The sequence below is a fragment of the Etheostoma spectabile genome, chromosome 1 (assembly GCF_008692095.1).
Source record: "Etheostoma spectabile isolate EspeVRDwgs_2016 chromosome 1, UIUC_Espe_1.0, whole genome shotgun sequence".
Classification (NCBI taxonomy): Eukaryota; Metazoa; Chordata; class Actinopteri; order Perciformes; family Percidae; genus Etheostoma; species Etheostoma spectabile.
This window is the reverse complement of record NC_045733.1, coordinates 23,665,387-23,677,487: the sequence shown is the minus strand read 5'-3', so window position 1 is coordinate 23,677,487 and position 12,101 is coordinate 23,665,387. Positions and strand designations below refer to the sequence as shown.

General features: G+C 41.7%; 1 protein-coding gene across 3 annotated transcripts in view; it reads left to right on the top strand.

Annotated features, from left to right (window-relative positions):
- znf710b (zinc finger protein 710b) overlaps positions 1-12,101 on the top strand; it is a 32,107-nt gene that overhangs the window by 17,863 nt on the left and 2,143 nt on the right. The window contains exons 1-5 of one of the 3 annotated variants that reach the window (XR_004331799.1): positions 1,650-1,884; positions 3,434-5,020; positions 7,968-8,159; positions 10,384-10,555; positions 11,784-11,920. Coding sequence is in view for 2 of the 3 variants with exons in the window: in XM_032514655.1 (XP_032370546.1) it covers positions 1,840-1,884; positions 3,434-5,020; positions 7,968-8,159; positions 10,384-10,555 (1,996 nt within the window). In the remaining variant the exon portion in view is untranslated. Of the gene's footprint in view, positions 1-1,649; positions 1,885-3,433; positions 5,021-7,967; positions 8,160-10,383; positions 10,556-11,783; positions 11,921-12,101 lie in introns of those variants that run through there. The other 2 variants (XM_032514655.1, XM_032514663.1) reach the window with 2 other exon arrangements.

The following is a 12,101-nucleotide window of genomic DNA, read 5'->3' as shown; positions in this document are numbered from 1 at the left end:
CGCCAAGTTACTTGCCCTCTTTATGGTTTGACGGATGACACACAAGAAGTCTACATGACACCCACGTAACAAACATGGGTTGCGAAAAATAATTATGAGAAAAGGAAGAGACGAGAAGAGAGAAGGATGGCAAGTGGAATCGCACCGAGTGTTGAGTGAACCCTGGTTCGTAAGAAGCAGAAGGGAAAAAGGGAGAACCACAACCTTCATTGCAGTTCAACGTTAGGGTAAAGGGGAGGGTTAAGGAAGATGAGAGGGATAGGTGTTTCGGTTGGTTTTGTATTATTCAGTTTCTGAACGGTGAGGCACAAGCCGACGTTTGATGACACCGTCTGAGCCTCATCATTTTAATGAGTCACGGAAGTAATACCGTTTACCGCATTAAAATAGGGAGGTTTGACGGTATCAAATTTGATACCGCCCAACTTTAGAAGACTTCTTTAATGTAGTTTGTTGTGTAATTGCACATTTATTACTTACTGGGAGAAAGTGTCAGTCAGTCAAGTCAGTCAGTCAGTCAGTCTAATTGATTCCCGTTTCTCATTTGTCTCCATAGTGTTGAAGCTTTTGTGTCCCAGTTTCTGCATTGGCAGACCTTGTGGACTCTCATGCACCGTTGGCACCGGTGTCACAGCTATCTCATGTCTCCACGCTTCCCTATATTTGCTTTTCATGAGATGTAGTGAAAAAAGATGATAGTTCTTTACAATACCTCAGGACTGTGTGTGTGTGTGTGTGTGTGGATGTGTGTGTGTGTTGTGGGTGTGTGGGGGTGTGTGTGTGTGTGGGGTGTGTGTGTTGTGTGTGGTGTGTGTGTGTGTTGTGCGTGTGTGTGTGTGTGTGTGTGTGGTGTGCAGGATATGTTGGCATGTTTTGCTGCTCGCTAAGGTAGCAAAATACCTTTATTCTGCCCTTACCTATATCTGTTTCTTTCCCTCCATCCATTTCCCATTCTTATTTATTATTTACCGCATTCTGCTCCACTATACCCATCCACATCTTCCGATCTCTCTTTTTCGCTACTCTCTCTCTCTCTCTCTCTCTCTCTCTCTTTCTCTCTCTCTCTCTCTCTCACTCTCTTTTTTTGTCTCCCTTCCACCCCTCCCCTTTCTTTTTCTTCAGTATTCTTTTCTTCCACTCCCGCTTCCTCTCTTTCTCCATTTTCCCTCTCTTCTATTCGCCCATCTCCTTGTCAGTCACCTCTCTCTCTCTCTCTGTCTATGTTCTTCTTCCCTTGTTCCTATTGCACACTTGCATTCAAGTCTGTGCATGAAACAATCTTCCAGCACTTTTCCGTATTCATAAACCTTACTAGAGAGAGAGAGAGAGACACAGAGAACGAGAGACAGAGAGATAAAGAGAGAAAGAGAGGACACACAGAAAAGGACCCTGCAATAGATAAAGGAAGAAAGACAGACAGAGAGGCAGAAACAAAGACAAGGAATGACAGACGGAGATGGGAGAAGGGAGCGAGAGTGAGGCGGGAGTCAGCCTGGTGGAGAATTTCCGACTGATATGATGTTGATTTTTATTTTTTGTTGTTGGTGTTTGTGACTTTGAGGTGACCCATTTACCCTCATACTCGCAAGGAGCCTTGTGTGATATTTGAGCTGTACATTTATTTTTTTCCAACCTGCTGGCCACATGCTGACTTGTTGGAAGAATATTTGTTTGTTTGTGTCTGGTCTGGCTGGTGTGACCAGAGTCCCTGCCGAAACTGTGTTGAAGAAGAAGACGAAGCGGGGTGGAGGCGGGTAATGTTAGCCCCGCCTCCCCTCATCCCTCACTTATAAATCGGAGGCGAACGTAGCCTGTTCTCACTCAACACTCGCATGAAGAATGAGATCCTTAAAGCACCTGAAACCTCACAGCAGGAGGAGTGTGGTGAGTTTATTGGCTCTCACTCGTAGCATGTTGGGTAGTTTACTGAGGTGGTGGTGGGCAACATGGGTTGATCCCACTCACAGCTAGACAGGTAGAAAGCTGTCTTCAGAGATGCTCTGGCTCTTTGCAGGATTTTTTGTTTTTAAAGTTGCCCTTTGCGGATTTCTTATTTCTCACTAATTAAGGATTGTGTCTGGTATTGACTTTATTTGCGGTCTTTTGAGCTTTTTTTTTTTTTTTTTTAACTACTATTCATGCTTCTGTCATCTCATTGCTTCACAATTTTTTTAATCTGTCATTCTGTCTGGCTTTCATTTTGTCATTTTCTTTCTCCTTCTGTCTCCTGGTTGCTCACTGCTTCTCCCTGCCTCTCTGTCTCTGCATATCTTTTTTCTCTATTTCTTCCTCTTGCTCTCTTTTGACTGCTGCCACACTCACCCTCTCACTTTTTCACTCAGCTCTCCCCCTCCTTCTCCAGTCTCTCTCTCTCTCTTCTCTCTCTCTCTCTCTCTCTCTCTCTCTCTCAGCTTTCTTTTCCCCTCCACCACCGTATCCTTATCTCCCTTACTCTCCCTATACTCTTCATATTCTTTTTTCTCTCCCTCCCTCCAAAAACTCTTGCCTGCTCTAAGCTCTCTCTCTTGCTTCACTCTCTCCCTCCCTCCCTCCCTCCCTCCCTCTGTCTCTGCTTTTCCCTCTTTTCCCTCTGTGTTCTCTCTCTGCTGTCCTCTTTTTTTTCTCTCCTCTCCTGCTTTTACATTCTTTTTTTATTTCTTAATCTTCCTCAGTTTTTTCTTTCTCTTTTTCCCCCTCTTGCAATTGAATGTGTGTGTTTTTCTGTAGACCAATAGGCCATCTAATCCCCCACAACACACACACACACACACACACACACACAAATACACATAAATACACAGCCATGCATGGTTAGCACACTGGATTATGATGTTGTCTATCATAGTTTTTGTGTCTCAGTCCCTAGATCTAAAGATTTGCCAATTTGCAATAAAGGGCTCCTTTACAAATGAAATATATCAATTTTGAATCAATCGAAATGTATTTCTCTCTCTGTGTCTTTCTACTATCTCTGTCGACAACTGGCTCAAAGAGACACTCTGATTGGACTATGAGCCTCGACATCTTTTTGTCCTCATTGGATCACTTGGACAGTATGATGTAGTGTGACTGAAGCCAAATTTTTGCCATTACTTATTTGCCTTAGTTTAAATTGTTTGCGGCCTAAGTGTCCTGTATTGACAAATGCAAGCTGTTTAAAAGTTATCAAGAGCAAGCGAGGCTGTGTTCTTGATTGTTCTTGTTTCTTAGCTTCTCCACGCTAATATTGTTCATAAGTTAGAGTTGAAAAGTTGGCTGAAACTACAAACTTACCTAAACATGTCATTTATTTCCCCCCACAATATTGTTTAGTTGAATGAGTTACAACAAACTCAATTTGCTGATTCTATCTCCATGGTCAGATATACTTTGATCATTTCTTTCTTGCAGTGCTGATGCCTTGTCTGTGTATTTGTGTCTCTTTTTGTTCCAGGAGGAGGCGAGCCGGCGCCTGGGTAGATGTGAGCCCAAGGTAATGGCCAGGCTGGTGGACATAGGCACACAGACAGACCCCGTAGTCGTGCTGTCCCTGGCCCAGGCCGCCGTGCTAGGTCTCATCTCCCAGAATGAAGTGTTTGGCGCTACCATTGCACCCAACGGCTTCTACACCGGCGAACCCAAAGAGTCCCCTGCACCACCAGTAGACGGCGTTGACTACGAGTACGCAGACCAGCTTATCGGAGCCAACGGAGATTATTTGGGAGACAACTTGGGAGAAGACGGACAGATGCAACCCAGTTGCAGTCAGAGGAGGTGGCAGCAGGGGCCCCCTCAACATCCGGATGCGAAAATGGTGGGCCCCGATCGTCACAGCCTTCAAGGCGGTGACGTGTCCTCATCACATGTGTCCTCTTCCCACGTGAAAGGGGAAGTGGTGAACTCTGCAATGTCCTCCTGTGTCCACATGCTTAACAATCTGGCTCCCAGAGGTGGTTTGGTACAAGTGGATCCAGCCACCCTCAGAAGTAACAACAAGAACTGTGTAGAGTGTGAGCGGGAAGCATCCAACCAGCCGCAAGCCAACACACACGGTCACCCTCCTCCCCCCCAGGTGAGCCACAGAGGAGGGGAGCAGGGCCACAGAGGACTGCAGAGCCAGCGCCCAATGGGGGGCCACAGCCGAGGTGGCAGAGAGGACGAAGAAGATGTAGAGCACCAGGGGAACAACATGATGAAGCCCACCCAGCAGGACGAAGCCATCAGCAGCTACTTCCAGACGAGCGAAGTAGGCAGCTATGATTCAGCCGAAATGGGCATGGCGGGCGAGTACGAAGACAGCAGCCAGAACATGATGTGGACGGATGGGAATGCAGGTGCGCAGCATCAGCAGCCCCCGCACCCCCAGCCTCCTCGTCGCCACGGCGGCCGCAGAGTGGACCGGCTAGATATCAATATCCAGATTGATGAATCTTACTGCGTGGATGTGGGAGATGGTCTGAAGCGCTGGAAGTGTCGCATGTGTGATAAATCGTACACCTCCAAATACAACTTGGTCACGCACATCCTGGGCCACAATGGCATCAAACCACACGCCTGTCCACATTGCGGGAAACTCTTCAAGCAGCCCAGTCATCTTCAAACCCACCTGCTGACCCACCAAGGTACGCGTCCCCACAAATGCACCGTCTGCAAGAAGGGCTTCACCCAGACCAGCCACCTGAAGCGACACATGCTCCAGCACACTGACGTCAAGCCCTACAGCTGCCGTTTCTGCCGCCGCGGCTTTGCTTATCCCAGCGAGCTGCGAGCGCACGAGGTGAAGCACGAGCGCGGACGTTGTCATGTCTGCTCTCAGTGTGGCATGGAGTTCCCCACCTACGCCCACCTCAAACGCCACCAAACCAGCCACCAGGGCCCCCACACCTTCCAGTGCACTGAGTGCAACAAGTCTTTCGCCTACCGCAGCCAGCTCCAGAACCACCTGCTGAAGCACCAGAGCCCAAGGCCTTACACCTGCTCCCAGTGCGGCCTGGAGTTTGTGCAGCTCCACCACCTGCGTCAGCACTCGCTCACTCATAAGGTACTGACACTCCAACCCAGACTTCCTGATTGTTCTAGTTACAGATGCACTATACATATTACCTGTATAGATAATGAGACTCTAAAGGTGTTTTCTTTTGTCATGTAAAATAAAATGAAAATAGAGTGAAAGTAAACAGGCACAAAAAAAAGTGGCACTATCAGATCACCAAAAGGAGGCTATTACACCTGTGTTCATCTTCTGTGCTTTACCCACTAAGATCTGGGTGAAGTCAGCATGTAGGATAACTTACCCTGGCAGGCATCCATACTCTGTACTGCGTCCGTTGTGTCTTTAGGTCTGACTTTTGTTGTGACTAAAACTTCCTTGGGATTTTTTGGGTTTAAAATAAAAGTGGATGAAAACAGCAAAATATCCCACACCAAGGTCAGAATTTGATTTTTTTTTTCGTCCATATAAGGCATTTATCATTGTAGCGCTAACAAGTCTGAATCAGGATAACCCTGAGCACAGTTTATCACTCATTCTCTATTCACTAGAGCAAAATCCAGGATGTGTGCCCTGAAGAGAATTGAGATTCTACCTTTTGAAAGAGGTTTGTTCATGTTAACAAATAAGGACAGATCTGTTGTAAGATAATTCTCCCGTAAGCTTTCCCTTTCACTTTCAATGTTTTAATTAAGGAAATAAGAAGTAGAATAGAGATCTGTTCAGTGCTGCATTTTCACAAAGATTGGAGTCTGTACATACACAATACTGAGAGTTTCATGTAGCTTACTCCTCATTATAGATTTTGTCTGAATGAAATGTCTGTAATTGTTCAGTGCCCGTTGTGTGTTCTACACACACACACACACACACACACACACACACACACACACACACACAAACAGAGACGCACATGTGAGGAAAAGAGAGATGAGGAGACGGAGGGAGCGCAATTAATTTAATATTACCCGAGGACTATCATTTCCTCAATTCGTCTAGTATTTAGGCTTTGATTATTTTGTTGTTCTAAAATACACAACATGTGACATGTTGACATTTCTCTGAACCTGCACTCATCCTTTCACCTTTTGAACGAGGCATTTTTTGGAAATAGACTTTATACTTCCCACAGATAGATGGTGCAACAGAAGGATAGCATTTCTAATAGAACTCACACACATTGGCAAATAACAATGCTGTATTCCTAAGGCTTTATAAATGTGATCGCTTTCAGGGGAACAAAAACCCTGAGCCCCACTCATCATGGAAATGAGAGAGCAGTCAGAATTCTCAGTGGAGAGAATGTTCTCTTTTGTATTTGAGCCTGATGTCTGTTCACTGCTCCCCCTGGTGGACAACAGTAACACAGCACAGTTGTGCAGACTGCGGGGAGACTGACAGTCTGCCACATTTGTCTGCTTATACAAACATAGTCCCTCGACCCACCGGTGACCTGTAATACTTGTTTGTTCTTCTCCATAAACCAGAATCAAGTTATTCAGATCCACTTGTTTGTGTGCTGACTGCAGAGTGGAGTGTATGGTGCAGAAACACATTCACTGAGACAAGCCTCAAGGCCTTAGATGTCGGGAATTGTCTGCTCATGTGTTTTGCTTTTCAATGTTTGTACATATACTGTCACATGTGGTTAAAAATATTACAGGAACCGAATAAGAAAGAGTAGAAAGGGCTTTTCCCCTCTAACTGTAGTAGTCTCTTTTGGTATACCCAAAATGGCTGCCGTGAATTTTGATAAAGTCAAACAAATGATCGACCTCTCCCAGGCAGGATGTGAATATCATTTGGTTAAAATGTTCTACAAAGCTGCCACTCTCATCTCAAACGGTTGTCATGCTTTCATTGCTGTTCTTTGGCCTATATGTTTGACAAAAGTGTTCTATCTTCCCTGTTGTTTTGTGGATGACCTTAGATATTAGGCTACCGTAGCCCAATATAAGCCAGGGGTTTTCAAAGTTAGACACGGCCTCAGTCTTGCTACTTCAGTGTCGCACATTCATCTCTCATTGTTTTGGAACTACAGTTCCCATGATGCTCTGGGTAATGTAATCAGGAAGTGCAATGTTGCCACAAATTCAGTGAGTTATGTGGTGGGCTACAACCTTTTTTGCACCCCAATGTTATAACGAAAGTGTCGCAACAAGAATGCAATATTTTGTTTATTTTGTGGAGCTCTGCGTCCCGTCCGTTGGCTGTGTGGCTTAGTTGTGTTTGATTTGAAACGCTATAATGATCATGTTTCATTGGCCAGTAACCGTGCCACTTGCACATGATGGCACACGTCAGTGCACGGGTCCCATACGTGACAAAACCTATAGAGCATATTTGTGCATATTTGTGTGCATATTTCAACAGAGTGACAGTGTAAGTGAAGAAATTAATAGACAACAAAACGGAAAGAATCAGAGAAGCCAAAGAAAAGTTGTGTCCTGTGTCTCATGATTTATTTTTTACTGTACAACCAGTAAAACATGTCCTTTTCTGTAGACATGCACCTTTATTTATATATATATATATATATATTCGTGTTATACCAGTCAGATATGACTGTCGGCTGAAATAAACCTTGTGTTGTAAGAAAACTTTTTTTAATTTGTTAGGAATCTCTTTTGCTGCGTTTTCTTGTAACTGTTGTAACATATGTTTAAAAATATCAAAATTAACATTGATATTGTAAAATTCATCATCAATATTGCAATATCACAATTTGTCAATATCATGCAACCTTAGCCGGCAACCAAACCACAGTAAATAGCACCCCACTACAATAAACCAGAATCCACTTGTTTCTTAAACATCACCCAGCGTCCTTCTTTCAACTCTCTGTCACCTTCCCCTAACAGTTCAAACGGTCTTTGAATTAAGCAATAAATCCACTTGTCTTATTTTTAGTGAACAATATGAGGAGGGAAAAAAATGACAATACACATTTCTATATCTGAATGATTAATAACCCTTTCTTGCTCTTTGGACCCTGCAGGGAATGAAAGGCCACAAATGTGACGTGTGTTCCCGGGAGTTCACCCTGTCGGCCAACCTGAAGAGGCACATGCTGATCCACAACAGCGTCAGACCGTTCCAGTGTCACGTCTGCTTCAAGAGCTTCATCCAGAAACAGACACTTAAGACCCACATGATAGTCCACCTGCCTGTGAAGCCATTCAAATGCAAGGCAAGTGTTTGATCTTGATTCATTTTATTTAAAGCTACATTGTGTAAGAATCTAGCGGTGAAATTGTATATGAAAACCAACTGAATATTACTTTCTAGTCCTACACATTCCAAGCGCGTTTTAACTCCTATGGTAGCCAAACACGAAATCAGCTGTTAGTTACACACAGCTGTTTTAGCCACACCAATACTAACGTTGGTCTTGTTGCCTTGCCTGTCACGTTGTTGTTTGTAGCAAGCAACATGCCTGCCGCCCTTTGAGCGACTCGCTTGCATGTATTCTGAATGATTCTGAATGGCAGATTCTACGCTCATGAGAATACTTTGATTAGCTGATGGAAGTAATTACACATGAATGAGCACATATATGTGAAAGAACAAAGGTTTTTTTGCTAAGAATCAACTCAAAACATTACACAATATAGGTTTAAATGAAAATGATAATATTCAGGGTGATAGTAGCTAAGATTTTTTAAATTAAATTTTGTGTGAAATGAAATTTAATGACGCATTTAAAATTCAGTATGATTTAATTTTACAGGATTTTGTGAAGATGAGAAACTTCATAAGGATATTACGCTTTCATATCAGTGGTTTTGCTACAATGAAATCCACATTCTTATCGTGCAAGAAAATCGACTGTGAGTTTTGAGGCAACCATCATCAGGCAGGATGTTTTCAACATGTACAAGTAGCTACTTTGACCTATACATATCTTTTGAATTAGTTTATGTATGTGTTAGGGCAGCTCGATTATGGGGGAAAAAATCATAATCACGATTATTTTGGTCAATATTGAAATCAGGATTATTTTACACGATTACTCATTGACTTTTGGAAAGATGTTGCTTTTGTTCATTACTGAATCTTAAAAAAGTGAAAACTGTGAAATTCCCCTCCACTGTGTGTATGTATCAGCTATTTGAATTAGAAGAAAAAGGAAAAGAAAAAGTTGCATCAGTTAAAGTTGATGTGGTAGAAATCTGTTTTTTGCCATGTTGTCATCCACAACCAATGTATGCCCTTATATTTTTGACTGAAAGTGCCAGCTAGATACATGTGCAACTAAGCTTCCACCATGTCAGCTATTTACTCACTGTATATTGAACTTGTCATAGTCACAACATATTCATAGGTTTGAATGCTCTTACTGAACAGTTTCTAATTGTAGCTACCCATTCCTGCCCAGCCCTCAGTTCAAACAGGCCGCTCTTTCAATGTGCTGTGTGTTCTGCACGGACATTGTAGTCTTTTCTTGCCAGGGCACTTACTACCAAAGTTGCTACTGTCCCATGTCGGCTGATAACCAGAAAACAATGTTACCGACATGTAAAGCCCTGCCACTGTACAAATGATCCTGCAGCTTTTTGTCTCACATGGTTTAGCTTTACATTAATATTCGATCCCGTGTAGTGAACATACTGCTCAAAGTTTCTGAATTACAGAGTGAACAATACACACACTATTTTTATTGAGACCTGTCATTTTTCTGTGAAGGCTGTCTCCAGTAGGAGTGAACTCGTTTGCCTCAAGGCGAGGAGCTGGGGGAAAAAAGATCGTAGAATCTTTCAAACCCCCATAACGGCAATATTGATAAACACAAACTGATATGCTTTCCCAGTAGTTTTTTTTTTGTAAATTACAGTTTCCTTGATATGGATATTTTACAGTTGTCAGTTTAAATGTGAAGTGAAGAATGAGCAGTTTGGATGGAGAATCAGCAGTTTGGGTTTTTTCTTTGTAGTTTCAGCCCTGCCACTGTACCAATGAACCTTTTCAACATGATGTATACATATCTCTACATATAAATTAGTTTATGTATGCATTAGGGCTTCTCGATTATGGGAGAAAAAAAAAATTATAATCACGATTATTTTGGTCAAAATTGAAATCGTGATAATTTCACACAATTACTCATTGACTTTTGGAAAGACGTTGCCTTTTTTTCAATACAGAATCTAAAAAACAGTGAAAACACCTTAAACTGTGAAATTCCCCTCCATACTGTTGTCATTATAATATAAAAATATAAAAAGGGTTGTCTTGCTAAACGAAATGTGCAAAATAAGAGTTTTTCTTGATTACTCTGTTTTTGTGATCGTTTGTGATGTCGTCATCACGATTACAATTTTGATTCATTTCACAGCCCTAGTCTGTAAATAAAATAAAATGTCAATATATTAAGTTATGTTTATTTATTTTTTTTATTATTTTTTTTTTTTTAGGTATGTGGCAAGTCTTTCAACAGAATGTACAACCTGCTGGGCCACATGCATCTCCATGCTGGCAGTAAGCCCTTCAAATGTCCCTACTGCACCAGTAAGTTCAACCTGAAGGGAAACCTCAGCAGGCACATGAAAGTCAAGCACGGAATGGACGTCTCACCAGAAGGACAAGGTGAGGCATGCTGCACGTTGTTGTCACACAAACTGTTCTGTTATTTATCCAGTGAAGATTGATTGAATATTAAAGCTTTATTAGGCGTGTAACAATTATTACATAATTGTCTAATCTATCGTTATTTTTTTACGGAACCACGTTTTTGTTTTGTTTAACCACACTGTATTGCTAACATTAGCTAAGGCCTTAAGGGGTATGACTGTCGGTGGTCATTGTTGATTTTGTTTACACGTGTCAAATTGTAATTATATACAGTAAGGGATTATTGGTTGGACTGTTGATCTAAAGCTATGCTAGCGGCATCACTTGTTGCCATAGCAACTTCAAACATCCTGGACTATAGCTGCCTGAAGCCAGAAAAAATGAAAGTTGCTCGTTAAGTAACCATCATCACCCCCCACATTTATTTTTTCAGAGGACTATATATTGTATTATTATTTAAATTGTGAGTTCTTGGCACTTTTACATATACATGCAACAAAAATGACAAGGGGGGGGTACAGTAGAAAAATGGTAAGTAAGTCAGCAGTGATGACTATTTTGCCACTTGGTTTTTCCAATAGTGACTGTTTAAAAGAAATCTGTACTTCAGTCCACAATTCACTGGAGTGACTCTCTGATCACAAACCTGCTACTGGCCTGGTCGTACAGCTTGGAAGCCGTCATCAAAGCTCTACAACTCATATGCACAAATATAAATGATTAACATTGTTTGTGATAAATGTGTATATGTAATTATAATTTTATCTGTAATTATAATTTTTGAAATATTACCATCAGACCATCAGCGTGCACAGCCTGAACATGTTGAAATCCTTGGAACCCGTCATGCTCCGTCTTAGATGCCAACACTGTTTCATATCAGCGGGATTATTTTGCTCAGACACCATAGATCAGTGATGTAATTCATATTTTTTTTAACTTTTTAGCCAGGCAACAATCATACCAAAGGCTTTTTTTTTGGCTGCATTACTGTATTATCAACTTAATCTCGCTTGTTTTTGCTTTTCACTTTTTCAGACAATAGTTTAATGTATTGGTGTAGTGTGTTTACGATTATTGCAACATCAAGTATTGCAGGAATGATGGAGGCCCAGAAAACTCAACACTCAATTTCCTCAATGACCTTCTTACTATGTGCCATGCGATCCTACAAAAACGCACAACTTTTCTGCCAAACATGAGAGATTTCTGTTTTGTTTCCCCTTTATGCTCGTCTCACTAGTTTGAGATGGATTGGGTGATGTCATGTACCTCCACGCAGAATTTATCCACATTTGATAATCTGATGACAGTTATGGGATTGCCTGCTTATGGAGCCTGGCCACTGTCAATCAAATCTGATCAAATCTCACCCGCACAGTGAGTTGTTGAGTGTTAGACTCTTACTTAAAATGACATATGGATATTTTTTCCTTTTATTTATCATTGTTGCTGTTTTTGATCACACATATCTAATGTTACAAGGAAAAACTTCAGGGCTATAACTACAAATATATATATATATATATATATATATATATATATATATATATATATATAT